The sequence below is a fragment of the Gracilinanus agilis genome, chromosome 3, assembly GCF_016433145.1.
Source record: "Gracilinanus agilis isolate LMUSP501 chromosome 3, AgileGrace, whole genome shotgun sequence".
Classification (NCBI taxonomy): Eukaryota; Metazoa; Chordata; class Mammalia; order Didelphimorphia; family Didelphidae; genus Gracilinanus; species Gracilinanus agilis.
In genome coordinates, this window is record NC_058132.1 from 191,381,135 (window position 1) to 191,399,258 (window position 18,124).

At 36.9% G+C, this 18,124-nt stretch overlaps 1 protein-coding gene across 1 annotated transcript in view; it reads left to right on the forward strand.

Annotated features, from left to right (window-relative positions):
• The window catches only part of ZC3H12C (zinc finger CCCH-type containing 12C), a 32,592-nt gene extending 18,007 nt beyond the window's left edge, over positions 1–14,585 (forward strand). The window contains exons 3-6 of the mRNA XM_044669209.1: positions 7,670–7,809; positions 10,900–11,134; positions 12,388–12,494; positions 13,189–14,585. Coding sequence (XP_044525144.1) covers positions 7,670–7,809; positions 10,900–11,134; positions 12,388–12,494; positions 13,189–14,585 — 1,879 coding nt within the window. The remainder of the gene's footprint in view (positions 1–7,669; positions 7,810–10,899; positions 11,135–12,387; positions 12,495–13,188) is intronic.
• Positions 14,586–18,124: the final 3,539 nt, after the last annotated feature.

Genomic DNA, 18,124 nt, shown 5'->3' on the forward strand with positions numbered 1-18,124 from the left:
TCTACATTTCTGGCAAACTGGCATATGTGCTATTACCTGAACTTCATATTCTACTTCTCATGTCTGTGCTTTTGCATAGGCTATTGCTGATGCCTGAAATTCACTCCTTTTCTTTAACCCTCAATACAGTTTTCTACCTCAAATTATTGTGTATATACTTCTCTGTTTACATACATGTGTACTCTAGAATGTAAGCCCTTTGATGTTAGGAACTGTTTTTCAATTTTTCTTTTTTCCCCAGTTGCTAGCACAACTCCTTTTGGCACAGAGCAGGCATTCAGCAAATGCTTATTAGATTGTAGTGGGTTCAAAAATTATTTTTGTAATTTGGTTTTAGATGAGCTCTTTTAGAATACCACAAACAAACAACGTGTCATTTTGGAGCAGGTGCTTTAGTAACTGTGAAAAAATCAAATTGGAAAAAAATTCAAAGAGCGTTTCTGCCTGTCCTCTTCTACAATATCATTGCCATGAGAAATATTAGAAACCTTGATATCTTTCTCATTCACAGATTTCTTCATTCTCTATGTCTGAATAACTATTCCTTTATTGAATATTTTGCCTAGGCTTTTCAAATTGCTTTTCAATCAATAATCCTTACCTACCACATTTTGAAGTGGTATTTCCCATTATAGGAAAATAATAGGGTATAAATGAAAGGAAGACTTAGCTGTAAATATTGTACGACATTTTTGTCTTAAAAGTAGTCCTATTGGGAGCATGGTCATTTTTCAATATGAGATCCACATGGTCCTAGTAACCTTTTTTTGAAAATGATTCCAAAACATGAGAGTCCTCAAATTTCTCTTCCCCTAGTAAAATGTTCGCCTTTGTCTTGTGCCCTTCCTAGGACCCTTAGTATTGTAGTAAATTAATAAACTAAAAAGTAAATTTTTATTGTAAATCTACTTTTATTCTTCATGTGCTGATATGCATTAGGACATGTACATTACTCATACAATTATGAGAGCTGTTTTCAAAATATCCCTCAGTAGTTACTAATAAAACAGAAATCTAGATTTCATGTACAGCTAACAGTTCTAACTACCAGAGCAAGACAGGATGGCAACTGCTGCTTTAGTGGCTTAATTTTTTTTTTAATTTATTTATTTTAAACCTTTAACTTCTGTGTATTGGCTCCTAGGTGGAAGAGTGGTCAGGGTGGGCAATGGGGGTCAAGTGACTTGCCCAGGGTCACACAGCTGGGAAGTGTCTGAGGCTGGATTTGAACCTAGGACCTCCTGTCTCTAGGCCTCACTCCCAATCCACTGAGCTACCCAGCTGCCCCTTTAGTGGCTTAATTTAAGATAGTTTTGACTCCCTTCTCTTGAGTCAGAGTGAATTTTCAGTATAATTTTAAGGTTGTTGAAATACAATAGAACTATATTTATTAGACTTGATGGGAATATATGTTAACCTTTCCTGACACTGTCATTTTGAGGGTTAAAACTAAGCTATCCCCAGATTCTTGATTATACATAAATTAATAGAGCAATAAGTAATAATTCATTATGAACCTTAAAGAGCTATGTGTCAGCTATTATTGTTAAGTGCTTTATTTTCATTGTCTCATTTGACCTTAGCACTGAGAAGTATATACTGCAGGTTTTAGTATCCCTATTTTACAAATGAGGAGATCCCATTTCAGGATGACTCAATAACTTCCCCATGATAAAATACCTAATGAGCATTGAAGTAGGATTTGGACACATGTCTTTGCTAACTTGAAGTATAATACTTATTTCATTGTATGTAGTCAGTTTCTCTTCTTTCTCCTTTCTTTCTCTTCTTCTTCCATTCTCTCTCTCTCTCTCTCTCACACACACACACAATCAGTAGCACATTCCAACCCCAGTTCCGCCAACTCCAAATGGTGTTTGACCTAGCTTTCAGATCTTTACATACTATTTGTGGTACCAGTTAGCCTAGATTTTGGTCAAGACTATAGATCATTAGTCACTGATTTACATGGAATATTTCAGAGTTCTCCTGACTTCAGCCAGTCTGACTCCAACCTGTTGATCATACCACTTCTCCTCCCATTTCAGTCTGTGTAAAGGAGGGCCTGGACACTGCATTTCAATTATTTGCAGTTAGCAGTGCCTAACTACATGCTCTCCAAATGACAACTTTTGTTACTATGTTCTGCCGACAAAGCAAAGTGGAGGAAGAGTGTAGTAGTGATGTGTGCAGCAGCAAAACCCATTCATTCTTTTACTCCCTGCCAAACAAATGTGGAGAAAGAGGGCTCCAGATGAGGGTGAAGTAGGCATGGTGCCTAGAAAACCCCATTTTAAATTTCTCAACATGCTTAACCTTGAGTATTTTGACATGAAAGATCAACCTTGTTGGAACAGAGACTTTGATGGGGAGAGGACAGCCTCAGTGAGCCGGGTCTCTAAGACCAGCCAAGGTGTCTCAGAAAGGTAGAAGAGTATATGACATAGTTTGTCTGCTTCACAAAAAGGCTTATGCTGAAGTGGAAAGATCACACTGTAGCTGACTAAAACCATGTGGCAGTTACCATTCTGAAGACATTTATACATGTTTTTAAAAAGAAGGTTTTAAAAGCCTTTCCTGCCATAATATTTTTGTGACAACGTATGTGAAAGTGCATTGTGAATTATAAAACCACTGTACAAATATGTTGTTAGCATCATCATCACCATCATTATTATTATTTTATTCAAGATTCTTCATCCCCAAAAAGATCAGGACTATTGGGTAGGGATGCAAATCCTAGGTTCCCCTAATTCATCCTTGTCTCTTTAGCCCAGAATTGCCTATTTCCATTCATCTTATGATCTACCCATTTAATTTGTGCCTTCCATTCAAACATTGTGTGAAGTACCAACTCATGTAGGATTGAAGAGATCTGTGTTCCCTCCTGAACTCCTAGTTTCCTTCTTACTTCATTTTATACTGAACTCCTAGAGATCTATGATTTCATCAATGTGATAATGATTCCACTGGTACAGACTGAAACTTGTCCTGACCTTTTCATCCTGTGGAATTCTTATCTGAGTCTTCCTCTCAGTTTTCCCCATTACTCTACCTTAAGATCTTAGGATCTTCTAGATCTCTTGACATTGTTTAAATTGCTTAAATTGAAGAACACAGGTTTCCTATTAGTTTATATCTTATGTTCACTACATAACCTTTTGTTCACAAACTCCTGGTATTTGAAAATTTTCACCATTGTTATTGTTCTTTAGGAATGAAACATTGAATAGGAGTTACTACATAGTTTCATATTTTCATAATGTAATAAAACATGAAAACTTTGTTATTAAATACTATTTGCAAGAAAAGAATCCTGGCAACAGTCAATTTTCAGGAAAGACAATAAAGAGTTGAGGCAGTGTAGAATGAATCAGAAAAATATATGTTCAGGCCCTCCTGTGACACACACTAGCTTTGTGACCATTGACAAGTCACCTAGTGCCTCTGGCAACTCTATAAATTACAGCGTATACATTATTAAATTGCCAAAGATTATCAGAGGTTATAAGGGATAAGCATTTATATATCACCTACCATGTGCCTGGTACTATGCTGAATCCCTTTTTACAGATATTTCATTTATCACCACTATTTTACAGTTGAGGAAATGAAGACAAACAGTGATTAATGACTTCCCCAAGGTCACACAACTAGTTAAATGTCTGAAGTTGGATTTGAACTTGGGTCTTCCTGACTCTGTGCCCAGCACACTATCTACTGTCAAAATTTCAGTATGGGGAGTCTCCACATGAATGATGCTATAAAACCAAATTCCTCTCTTTTTCCTCTCTCACCTACAAAATAACCTAGGTAAATAATTCAGCTTCTCCTTCCCAAACCCTCTACATACCAAACTAGATTTCAATGTTCTACTCACAGTCTAGATGTTATGAATTTTTGGCAAATTAATTTTATATCCAGAAGAACATTTTGGATGTTAGTAGTCTTGGAAGGGCAGGCATACTACTGAAGGCAAGGAAAATGTGCCTTCACGTGTTAAGTATATACTGATGTTTAAGTATGTGCGTCAAACACTATTAAAATCTCTGGGATTAAAGTAAATCTACACGTATCATTCATGAAGCTTCTGTATATGAATGCACATTAAGTGGGGTAAAGTAAAATGACCACCCACCCAAATTAGAATTATAAATCTGGAGTCAGAGAGTGGATAGTATAAGAAGCAGTCTTTATTCTTTCTCATGAGAAAGGGGACCATTGCCTTAATAGCAATGCCCAATGCATGAGTACAGATTAGAAGCATTTCATAGATTCCTGACATAAGACCCCCCACCCTTCTGTCTGATACCCCATGTCTAGGGGCCAAACTTACAATCTAGGTGTGAAAGTCTACCCAATCAGAAAAGAACAGGTTACGTAGCATGAGCTCATCATGAGCTTCCACCAGGGAGGAGAAAGGTTTTGGAGAGATAGTCACGTTCTCAGGAGGGACTCTTCTGGCTCCTAAAGGCCTGAGGAGATAAGGAAGTAGGATAATCTAATGGTTCTCTTCCTTGAGCTAAGAGGTCTTCCAACTCACTGGGCCTATGGCAATAATGAAACTTCCTTGAGGTTTTATTCTATAACCCTAAACAGGCTTTCATTTCCTAATGGGGTCTAGGATGGAAGTCCACCCTGAGAAGAACATATTAATTCTTTTCACTCCATACAACATGATGAATATTAAGTAAGTGTGTCCTTGATTCCCGTATTTTTTATGGAATGAGATGGAAAGGAATTTAACTGCTTATTATCTGCCAAGTACAGTGCTTTTATTTTAACATAATACTTTAAAAGTATTGACATTAATGTTTATAAAATACTTTTCCTCCACAACATCTTATGAAAGAGTGCTGACGGTTTTATTATGCCCATTTTGCAGATGAGGAAACAGATTCCCAGAAGCCCTACTTGCCTAGTGTCACACAAGCTCCTGAGTACCAGTGCAAGTACTGAATAGTAGTTGTTCTCCCTTAAAGTTATTCAGACAGTGGCCAGCCAGTGGTCTCCTCTAGTTAAAATGTTTGATCATCCTCACTTTGACATTCTGGCAAAAGAACAGTAACAAAAGAGCTGATGGAGTTATAAAGAGCTTTGTTCTCTAAGGAGTCCTTAGACCTCTGAGTTCTGTTTTGCCATAGATGATCTTGTGACCTCGGGCAAATCATTTCACCTCTCTTCTTCAGTGGCCTTCTTTGTAAAATGGTCAAAGATTTTGGAGCTGTAATGATCTTAGAGGTCATCTGGTCTAACTCCCACTCTCATTTTATAGATGAAAGACTTGAGGTGCAAAGAGATGAAATCCTTTCTCCTAGTCAGTGGCAGAGCCACATTCAGACCCAGGTCCTCTCCCTCAGTAGCTGTCCACTCTACTGCAGTATCACCCAGCTCCCTTACAGCTCCAGGCTTCTTTTTTACAGCTTTTTTATACCTCTACTTCTTTTTTCCAGAGGGTTCTATATAAATACTAACTCTCCCCTTGGACACTAAATGTTTAGTCATTATCTGCTTCTAGAAGGCACCATTCCTTGCCCTCAACTCATGCTCCTGGATCTTAGAATGATTCTGGGGACCTTTCAACTCTATATTTACTAGCATCTTGTAGATTTGGTTGGCTTTTTGCTAGAAAGTTCTGGTGTCCCCTCCTTAGAGTAAATTACAGTTAGAACATTAGAGTATCACTAGAATAATCTCCAAAATGGTACATTAAACTCTTAAAATAGGGCCTGGATCATTACACACTAAACAAGTGTCTTTGATTTGAAAAACATTACATCTTTTTACCTTTGAAACTTTTGATTAAAGGAAAAGGTTTTTCTTAGTCTTTAGACTTATGGCAATTCATAAACATAGCTTATAGTTAGTGCTAAAGAAATGCTTAAACGAATAAATATATCACATATCTGCTAGTTTTCTGGCCTTAGAGGATAGGGTCTAAGATCAATAATTAGAAGTTACAAAGAAGTAATTTAGAATTGATTGAATTTGCAAAGAGGTAATTTAAACTTGATTCATGGAAAAACTTCCAAATAATCAGAGCTACCCAAAAAGAACATGGACAGCATTGAGAGGTAGGTTTTCCCTGAATAACCATTGATTGGGTATGTTGTGGAGAAAGTTCTTGTTCAGGTATAGTTTAGACTACAAGGGCCTTTCCAACTTCAACATTCTTTTCATTTATACTGATCATTCTTTGAACAAAGTTTTTTCTTTTTTTTTTTTTTTTCTTTTTCTTTTTTTTGCTAGCTAATACAATTCAAGATATCCTTTTATTAATGGTAAACTTCATCTAAAATTATATTGCTAAGCAGAAACCCTGTGTTTTAGGGGACAGCTAAAAGTATATTTCTCTTATGTAATTTAATTCCCCAAGAGTGTAAACCTATCTCTTGGTGATTCTATATATGGTGTATTTCCATACATGTTAACATTAATCTCAGACTCATAAGATGACTCCAGGATACCTTAAGATTTCTGAAAATGGAAGATTCCCCAGCTTTTCTTTTCCATTATTTTGCATTTTTTTTACCAAGGGGGAAATCTTACCCAAAGTAAACCTAAATTCTTTATGTTGCAATTTAACTCCATTTTCTATGATTTTGTCTTGAGTGATGATGGAGAAAAGCTAGTCTTCTATCTTTGAGAGGTCAAACAAAGCATGAAAAAGGAAGGATTTGTTCTAGCAGAGTAGGGAAAGGAAAGTAGAGGTCATGGAGAATATGACACCAGAATAGAGCCTTAATAAAAAGAAGGATTTCAATATGCAGAGATGTGGATGACATAAAAATTATGTTCCTAGCTTTATTTTAGCTGGATACAGCATTTATTATGCACATACTGTGTGCCAAGAACTGTGTGCTAAGCATTAGGAGCATAATACAAGCAAAAAAGAAAAACAATTCCTGCCTTAAGGAGTTCACATTCTAATAGAGGAGGACAATATGTTAAAGGAAACAGAACTTTAGAGGAGGTTGGGGGGTGAGGTGCCCAGGGCATAGTAGAAAAGTTTAAGAGATTATGGAGCAGGGTTAGGAGAAAAGTGAACATGTCTAGCCTGGGCATGTCCTTAAATGGCCTGGCAGGAACCTGCCAAACAAAAGGGGGACACACAGGCAGAGGCCTCTTCAGAGTGAGAAGACTGCTGGGGCAGGCAGAGTTAGACTAGAGTTTGGGGTAGAACCAGTCAAAAAGTTACTTTCCTCCCTCAACCCTATATTCCAGCTAAATTGAGCAGCTTGCCATTCCAACATACTTTCCTCCTTCTGTGCATTTATACTCTTTCATGTACTTAGTGCCAGCTCCCACCTTCATCGCCACCAATTGAAATTCATTTCAATTTATTAAGGACTACTGTGTGTCAGGTGCTGTGTTAGGTGCTAGAGGTACAAAAGAAAAACAGAGTTCTCTGTCCTTGAAGACCAGTCAAATGCTACCTCTTCCAAGTAACCTTCCTATTTCTTTCATCTAGAAGTAATTCCTCCCCAAGATGGTCTCTCATTATAGTTTACTTATACCTCTAATGTACTTTACATTTGTGTATTTAGTATTCTCTTAGATTCAGTAATCCTTGAGGGGATAGGCTATTTTATTTATTTCTGTATACCCCTCATAGCCTGGAAGGATATGAAATATTTGTTGACTTCAGTTCTGAAATAATATCTTTCAGCCATGGGAACAAAGAAGTATTTTCCTGCCGTGGAATAAAATTGGCAGTTGATTGGTTTTTGGAAAGAGGCCACAAAGATATTACAGTGTTTGTTCCTGCCTGGAGAAAAGAGCAGTCAAGACCTGATGCTCTCATCACAGGTAAGCTCTGGCGTAGTGTGGGTTGGTCAAACTCTGTGATTTCTTCTGGGTAGTTAAGTCATAATTGGAAACTCTCCACTGATGAAGAGCCACAACTATCATCCTAGAGTTACTCAGGTAACTGAAAGGTTAGGTAACTTGCTAGTAGTCAGGCAACCAGTATGCATGTGTCAGATGCAGGACTTGAGCCAAGATGTTCTGATTCCAAGGTTGACCCTCTAGCTATTATGCCATGTTGCCTCTAAAGCTGTTATTTCACCATTTTTACTTCCAGTAGAGAAGAAGGATATATCTTTCATTGTCTTATACTGGATAATTGACTGATCTGGCTGCTATGTTTTAATAATGAAAAAAAGCCTGCATTTGGTAGGTGTGTGATTTGTGCTTACTTTCCTCTGTTAACTAGAGAAGTAAATCTTGCTTAATAGGATTGTAAAACCTTTTGACTAACTCTATAAGATCCCCCTTTAACACACAGGAGGAGATAACCTAACATATGGTACCAGCACCTGGTTCTTTTTCCTCTGACTGACTTGTTGGGTGATGGTGCTTGCAAGGCACTTAATTTCCCTGGGCCTGAAATTGTTTGAGAAATGAAGGAATTGGGTTAGTTAATCTCTAAAGAATCCCTTCAGCTCTAAAATTCTGTGATACTATTCTAATCACCATAGGTCACAAAAATACCTACAGGATGAAGTTTGGGCTAATATTAAGTTTAAGAGTAGGAAACAAAGAGAGCTAAGAATGTTGTTTGATACCAAATAAAATAAACTGAATCAGTCCTCATAAAGTAAACTTGTACCATGTATTTTATTTTATAAAACATGAAAGACTTATGTAAAATTGATATGAGATCCACTACAGTTTGGAATATATATTTTAACTTGAAATATTTAGGAACTTTGATCAGCATAGTAGAACTAATTACTCCAGAGGATTTGTGAGGAAACACACAGTCCACATCCAGATAGGGAAATGATAAACAGAGTACAGATTAAATTTTTTTGGACTTGGTTAAGGTAGGAATTTGTCTTGGTTACCTACATATTTGTATTTTTTTCTTGCTTTCTGAATAGGTGAAGGGTAAAGAGAATTCAGAAGTAAAAATAATAAAAATGATTTTTTAAGAATCTAAAAACATAGCATGTTTCATTTGTTAAAAAAAATACATTGTAGGCCAAGAGTTGTAGAAAGCATCAAGATCTATATGATATGTTGTCAAATGTATATAATGATATCTATGTGATGCCAGACAGATCACTCAGCCTCTCTGTTTCCTAATCTGTAAGGAAAAGGGGTTATATTAGATCATTACTAAGAGTCCCTTCCCAAATTGTGGGAGCTGTGATCTGGGGTATCAGACTGGGTCCTAAGATGCATGTCCAGGGCATCATTTTTTTCCTGATCTGAATCCCAGACCACAAGTATAGGAAATATACCCAGTGGGATCAGTCTAACCACTCTGGGCACTAGAGAGTTAAAAGAAACTTTTAATTACAGTGAACAGATCCTACTTTTGAATGTCTTCAGTAAAGAAGAGTTTGAACTCCTTGAAGTCACTTCAACCTGGAGTCCTACAGTGCTATTATTACTACATACTACTATTCATTCGTGAAAAGTTATTTTTCCATGCCAAGGACACTGAGTATCACAGGAAGAAAGTTTGAGGTCTTCTTGAAGAATGACCTTTGCCCTCTCAATCCTAGCCTCAAATAGTCCTTAGTCCATCATCCGTCTGGCCCAGAGACACTACTGTACAACACATCAACAGAACATACACAGATAACACCCTATACAGCATTATGGAGTACATTCAGTTCAATAAACAAGCATTTCTGAAGTGCCAGCCACTATAAGTGCTGAGATTTAAAAAAAAAAAAAAAAAAAAAAAAAGGAAAAAGACAGTTTTTGCCCTCAAGGAGCTCAATTTGAATGGGGGAAACTAGATGCAAATTACTATAATACAGTGATATAGGTAAACATATTTGTACTCTGCAAATGGTAATCTCAGAAGCCAGGCACTACAAGCAGTGGAGATCATAATAGGCCTTCTGCAGAAGGAGGGACTTGATCTGGGAAGCTAGGAGGGAGAGTATTCCAGGCATGGAGATTGGCCAGTGTAGAGTGAGTGGAGGAGAATAAAATACAAGGATACTGGAAAAGTAGGAGGGGGAAAAGTTATGAAGGGCTTTAAATACCAAAAGGAAGAGGCAGATCAGGGATTTAATAATCCCAGGAATAATTAGCTATAGGTGACACAGAAGTAATGATTAGAAAAAAGAAAATCTCTAAATTGCCATTGTAAGCACTTCTTGGTTTGGTCTTTTCCTTCTTTTTTTTCTCCACCACCCACTCAGTTTCACTTGAGATAATTGCTTCTTGTCCTACATTTACTAAATCACAAACAAGAATAAAGGTAGTGTATACTAACAGGTATACTGTTAAATTCAAATTAACAGGTATACTGTTAAAGGGTAAAAAAAAAGCCATCTTCCTGTGTACCTGTAATCCTACTCTAGACTCTTTCCTTGAACTTAATTGTCCCACTGCTAAGGTCGATATGGGGAAGCCCATCTTCCATTGTCTTTTGAGACATTCCTTTCTGGTTACCTTTCTTCCTTCATTAATTTCCCATTAGTGAGAAAACAGGCACATTCAGGCAAGAAAAATAATCCCGACTCCTTGTTCTCATAGAAGATAGCAGTGGTTCTTTTAAAGCAATGATAGTGTTTTTCCCTCTCTCAACTTAAATTTTGTGAGGTCATTCTTTCATATTATTACCTATTTATTCCTAGGAAAATAATAATAAAAATGCAAAGTTGTATTTTTATTTATTTCATTTCACACACAGTTTAAATAGTAGAACCTTACTAAAAAGAATGGACTTTTTAAAAGCATAGCTTGATAAATATTTGTCCAGCAAAAAGGACTATTTAAAAAGATCCAACTTTTGATGTATACATTGGAGAATACCATTTACATACACACATATATATTTTTTAACAAATATATACATTTAAATGCATACATACATACATATATATTTCCCCCCACCTTGTTACTAAAATTTTGTTTGCCATATGTTTCCAGATCAAGAAATTTTGCGTAAGTTGGAGAAGGAGAAAATTCTGGTGTTCACTCCATCCCGACGTGTTCAGGGAAGAAGAGTAGTATGTTACGATGACAGATTCATTGTAAAACTGGCTTTTGAGTCTGATGGTATCATTGTGTCCAATGATAACTACAGGGACCTGGCTAATGAAAAGCCAGAATGGAAGAAGTTTATAGATGAGCGATTGCTGATGTATTCCTTCGTCAATGACAAGTAAGTAATTGAATTTTGAACTTCTTGGACAAAAACAAAAAAGCTATGGTAGAACACTGCTAACTTATTAGGGACTCAAATTGTTTTACAGTTTTAAAAGTAAACTAACAAAAACAAAAAGCATAGTCAAGTTCAGAGCCTAATTTGTCCCTCCTTATTTTAAGATCAGGACCAACTAAAAGAATGTCAGAATCCTCTTAAAAAGAAAGTTTCAATCTTAGTTATACCTGTGAACTCTGTTCTTAACAAATATTCCCATTTTAGAGTTGAAGAAATTGAGATGTAGTTAAATGATTTACTTTGTTCGTTCTAAGGTCAAACAGACCTTAGACAAAGCTAGAATTAGACCTGAGTACTAATTTTCACCTGATTATGCAGGTTAAAAGAGTCACACTATATCCTTTCTATCCTCCTTTTTTGAGAGTTTACTCAAAGAAATTGGGCAATTGAAATATTTTCCCCAATCTTAGCTTTCCTTGACTTGGGATATCAGGGGGTGTAGGAATAAGAAAGCAGAAACAATCTAATTTAGGGCCCAAGTTTTAACTGTTTCATCATCAATATAGACCAAATATTTTAGTATATATAACCCTTTTTAAAATTTTTATTTTCAGTCCTCCCAATGTTTCCAAGAATTTTTTCAGATAAATTTCCCTCCACTCTCTACAGCTAGTAGTACCTTGTTGTGTTATTTCATAATCTTAAGGTCTCTTTGTGGGTCAGCAACTCATTGAGTTGTTCTCCAAATCATTTTCTTTGTTTGGAAAAAGGAGTTTATACTTGCCAGTTATGTATTTCACAATGCTAATGTTTATAAAGATCTTTTGAAAAAATATACACACGTGATATTCTTCTGAAGACAGATGGGAGTATAAGTTCACTCCTATAGGAGCCTTCCTGTGAAATTAAGCATTGAGCCAAAACACTTTATTCTGAGCCAAGATACTCTTCAGTTGCATGTTTACAAAACATCAGAAAAACCAAGAGGGAGGAGGCAATGGGTAATTGGAAGATCTTATCTCAAATAACATTTGGAGGAAAACAAACTTAAGTACATCTTGATGACTTAAGTTTGTTTTGCATATGAAAACTGTGTTTAGGATACTAAATATTTGCCTTTCAAAATTTTAAGCAAAATAGGTTGGATTAAATCTTGAATTAAAATTCCATGGAGTGACTTTAAGAATAGCTACAGTTGTAATTAAGATATTCACTTCTTTGTTAATTGAAAGTCTTCCCCCTTTTTGTTCTAGGTTCATGCCCCCTGATGATCCTCTTGGCCGGCATGGTCCAAGCTTGGATAACTTTCTAAGGAAAAAGCCTATTGTTCCAGAACATAAGAAACAGCCATGTCCCTATGGTAATTTGCATTATGTAGACTTCAGTTTTGTTAACTATATAACTATTGATAATTTCTTTTTATTATAAAAGTAATACAGTATAACTGAGAGTAGTCCATAGTTTCTTGGTTGTGATGAGATTTTAAAATGTTTTAGTATCTTGGTTCAGCCCCTCATTGAGTTGATCTTTGTCAGAGAAAGAGTTTTATACTTGGCAGCTACCTATTTATTAATGTGGTGTTGGATAGAGTAACTCATGAAGAAATTTGCCAAATTAAAATGTGGTTCCAAAAGTCAAATATGTGTTCCATGTGAGATTAGTTTTCATCTGGTAGCTTTCTTTTTTTCTCTCTTTTTAAAAAAAGAGTTGAATTTGTGTCTTAGGCCAAAGTACAACTCAAGTAAACATGATTATCCCATTAAAGAGTGGTTGTTTCTGCCTGATGTATAAAACCTGACTGGGAGAGGACCAAGCTGGCGTGAGACAGGATTGCAGTATTATAGCCAAACACTGGAGAAGTGTTTAAATCATGTTCTCAGATTAGCCTTCATGATAGGAAAAAATGATGTGTGAATTCTCTCCAGAGGAAAGATACTTCCTAATACATATTAAATTTCCTTCCTTTATTTCTCTCATATTAAATTTGAATGTTCACTTGGATTTTAAAGACCTTTTTTTATACTTCCTAGTTCACTTTGTTTTGTTTTTTCTAGGAAAGAAATGTACCTATGGACACAAGTGCAAATATTACCATCCTGAGAGGGGGAGTCAGCCGCAGAGATCAGTGGCTGATGAACTTCGTGCCATGTCTAGAAATACAGCAGCCAAAACTGCAAATGAAGGAGGACTGGTGAAAAGCAACAGTGTTCCTTGTAGCACTAAAACTGATAGCCCTGCCGATGTCAAGCGGGCTACTCCAAAGAGGCAATCAGATCCTAGCATAAGAACTCAAGTCTATCAAGACTTAGAGGAAAAGCTTCCCACCAAAAACAAATTGGAAACCAGGTCTGTTCCTTCCTTAGTTAGTATACCACCTTCCTCTGCCGCCAAACCCCAAAGTACAACACCATTAAGCAATGGCCTTCCGTCTGGAGTTCATTTCCCACCTCAGGATCAAAGACCCCAGGGTCAGTATCCTCCAATGATGATGGCAACCAAAAATCATGGAACGCCAATGCCTTATGAACAGTATCCAAAATGTGATTCACCAGTTGACATTGGATATTATTCCATGTTGAATGCATACTCAAATCTTAGTGTCTCCGGCCCCAGGAGCCCTGAAAGGCGTTTCTCTTTAGACACGGATTACAGAATCAGTTCTGTAGCCTCTGACTGCAGTAGTGAAGGGAGCATGAGTTGTGGGAGCAGCGATTCTTATATGGGCTACAACGACAGGTCATACGTAAGTTCTCCTGACCCACAACTGGAAGAAAACTTAAAGTGTCAACACATGCACCCACACAGCCGCCTTAATTCCCAGCCCTTTCTACAAAGTTTCCATGATCCCTTAACCAGAGTGCAAAGTTATAGTCATGAAGAACCAAAGCATCATCATAAGCCTCCAATTCCCTACATGGCTGTGCACTTGCAGCACCCAGCTGTGGGGGCTCGGTCCAGCTGCCCCGGCGATTATCCCTCCCCGCAGAATTCAGCCCACTCGAAGACGCTACACCTGGGGAGATCGTTGGTGTCCACAAGGATAGACAGCATTTCAGACTCTCGGCTCTACGACAATTCCCCTTCTAGACAAAGGAAGCCTTATTCCCGCCAAGAGGGCCTCGGGAGCTGGGAGAGGCAGAACTACGGCATCGACGCCTACGGCTACCGTCAGACGTACTCACTGCCTGACAACACCACCCAGCCGTGCTACGAGCCGTTCACTTTCCAAAGCTTACCCGAGCAGCAGGACCAGACGTGGCGGGTCCCTTTCTGCGGCCTGCCACAAGATGCCCCGAGATACCAGGACAACCGAGAGAAGGTGTACATCAACCTGTGCAACATCTTCCCGTCCGACCTCGTGAGAGTTGTCATGAAAAGAAACCCACACATGACCGACGCTCAGCAACTCGCTGCAGCTATCCTGGTGGAGAAATCACAGCTGGGTTACTGAGCAATGACACATCTTTGAGGTGTTCAGTCATTGTTTGTTCAGCTCTGATGCTGAGGGAGGTTTGCTACAGTAGCATTTGTGATCTCCTTCTCGGCAAGGAGGTTCTCTAGTAATCCCTTTATGTGAAATCCTGTATCATGGTATCTGTATGTATAGCCCCATGCGTTGGAAGTATCACGGGATTCTTTTACCTTCAAACTTGACTTTTTTTTTAATGTTTCCTTTTTTTAAACTATATTCACAACTGGAAATTTTTCCAGGTTGGTTTGATAGATGTATCTGTGATCTTTGATAATAATTTTTGGTGCATCAGGGGTTTATATGCAGCACTTTTTAATCCTTATTTCGTGTTTTATTAACTGGGTGTTTGGCTATCATTTGCAAGAAATTACAATACCTTCAGAAAGTTGTGAGCATTTGACTAGATTAGCAAACTTTTGTCAAGCCAAGCTTAATTTGAGTCTTTTACAGCTTTTTTAAATTATTTTAATTTGGGGGAAGTGGGCTTTTTTGTGCTAGAATCATTATTTATAGAAAACAAAGATATAATACAGCACTGACTTTATCTTTTTAAAAAAAATGTAAGTTACCAGTTTTTATTGAAATGGGTAACGGTATATTAGAGTGACTTACAATACATGGCACTTTTTATTGTTTTTTTTGTTTTTATTTTGTTTTCTATTAGTTAAATAGTTGATTTAATGTGATTGATTTAAAGGACAGCAGATGCAATCAATGGAAAACAAATTAGTTTCCATTCCTTATGTATGGATAAGGCAAAAGCCTGAAAACTTTCGACTTATATCTGTGTCATTATCCAGCTCTTTTTACACATTCTAGACAACAGAAATGGAATTGAAATCCTAGATTCACATTAAGCTGTTGTTGTATGTGTGTGGGTGTGTCTCTTTTATTGGCACACAAGAATACTGGATAAAACACCCTTTCACAATATTTACCTATTTTTAAATGAATCTAATTATTCTCAATGCAACTTTTATATTTAATATACTGTTCAGTTTTCTTGCTATTTATCAAGGCTGACCTGAGATGAGTTTTTGTGTTGAGGATATGCAACATTTATTGATACTGCACTATAGGGACGGTGGTGGAGGAAATGTAAATGGTAACTTAAGTTTTTTGTAAGATACTGTATATTTTCTTGAAGGTAGTTTTTTGGCCTGTTATATTATTAGGGCCTGATTCTTGCCACAATAGTGTAGTTTTAGAAACAGACTAAAGTCTGTTCTAGTATTAGTAAGGGATATTTCTGGTTTCAAAGTCATGGGTTTTGCTGGCTCCATTTTGATGGGTTAGAAAGTAGGTTTTGCACTCAGCAGTATATACCGTTGATTGACATAACTTGGGCTATTGCCTAGAGTTGTAGAATTCTGCCTAGTATAATGGATTATTCATTCAAGTCAGTCTGCTTTGAGACAGTGCTATAGTTTGTGATTTACTGTTGATTATTCCACTTGCTGCAGTGTGGAGTAAAACCCTGAAAAACCAGAAAGTACCTTTTACTGTTGATACAAATTGTATCTTTTTAACTATAAGAACCATTTTTATTTGTAGTCGTAGTTAAAACACAAATGCGTAACTATGATTAGACTTTTGGGCAACATTTTATCCCTTATTTAATTTTTTTTTTAAAGTAGAATTGAGATCTAGAATAGGGTAGAAAAATAAAAGTAACAATTTGTTTAGGTAATTAAAAATGTCTGTCTCAATTTTATATAATATATAAGTATCTATTAAAATCACTCTATTGGCATTTTTCTTTCTCCTAAAACTTATCTAGTGTGAACGTAATGAAAAATAAAGGTAAAATGCTGCCTGAAATAACGTCCAAGCACCTTTGACTAGGATGACATTTTCACTACTTGTGCGACACTGTGTGTTGCATGGAGTAGGATTTGGGTATACTGTAAATGCTTCTAAAAGGCATTGTGCTTATTGACATATCCAATAATCTGAACCATGTTCAGCAAACCTAATTCAGGAACGTGTTCTTCTATACAGCTTTTACTGTTGTTTTTGAGGGTGGGATCTGCATTCATCTGTACTCAGTAATAACATAGGGGATGCTACGTGAACTCTCCCGAGTGCCGTCTGGGAGACACACACCTTATGCACTCGTGGAAATTTTTCTCCTTGAATTTGTCGGTCACTATCTGTAGAACATGTTTTAATGTAGAGGCTAATTCAGTGCCAATAACAGGGTTATATATATAGATTTTTTTTGTCTTAGTTGTATGCTAATTTTGTTTAATGAAACTATTCCTCTTAAGTACTACACCATAGTGTAGGCATGACTAGCTTAGTGTAGCAGTGATTTTATTTGTGTTTTTGTTCCCATTATTCTTCATTTTAATTATTTATCTGTCTGCCAAACTTTCCCAGATTGCTTTGAATATTATATGAAGTGAAAGATAGATATATCACATTTCCATTGTGGTTTTCTGATGTTTTAACAGATTGGTTGTATATTAATGGCTACTTTAGTTTGGCCTCATGGTTTAAACTATAAGAAAGCACTAGTACAGCCCACAACAATGTCCTGAAATGAACAGATCTGGACTCCCTATGCCGATTTCTTCAATAACTAATTGTGAATAAGTTGCAGTATTCTCCTGTCAAGTGGAGCAGACCTTTTGTATTGAAGCATCAGAGTTACTTTGCAGGGTGTAAGAACAAGGGATATTTGGCAATATCTAGTTATTGTCAGTTCTTAATTATCTAAAATGGGGGGGGGGTTAGTTCAGGAAGAAATGAAATTCACACCTAACTCAGAGATTTCCCCCCCCCCATCAGATTTTCACGTGACCCAATTAATTAGTAGCAAACTTAAGTGAGATATTTCACTTTCTCTTACTTTCCCTGTCATAACCCTCTACAGGATATCCCAGAAGTCCTCGTGCACTTGCCAGCTTTACTAGCTAGGATTTCTGGAACACCCTGTAATGAGGTGCTAACTGAGTAGTGAAATGGCCCGGAGTGTTCACCATGAGGGGAAAGGAGAAGTCTACACTGGTTAGTCATCCCCTGAATAATTGAGAATTGACTATATTGTGCAATGATGTGCTAGTTCATAGTTTTTGTTTAGTGTGGAGGATGTACCCAGACTGGCCCTAAGTGTTTCCTCATTTTTAGTATATGCTGTGTGCAGTATCATTTTTATGATCTTGAAATCCTGATGGAGTTCATTGTAGATCTTAAACATTTGAAGGAGAGACGCACCTGTACAAAATGTTCAGTACTTGTAGAATCTCGAGCTGTGTGTTTTTATGTAAATTCATTAATGAAAAATTATAATATAACTTAAAGAAGTGTGAGTACAGATAATATATATATACATATATATATATACAGAGAGATATATTCTAAAATTAAAGAAGGGAAAAATTACTATTGATTGCCAAACGTTGCTCTGATCGAGCTATGTGGCATTAGGTGACCATGCTTGATGATGACTTTTATGGCCACAGTTGAAAGGAGAACAACACTTCTGATTTTGTTCCCAGTATTTTTAGAGAATT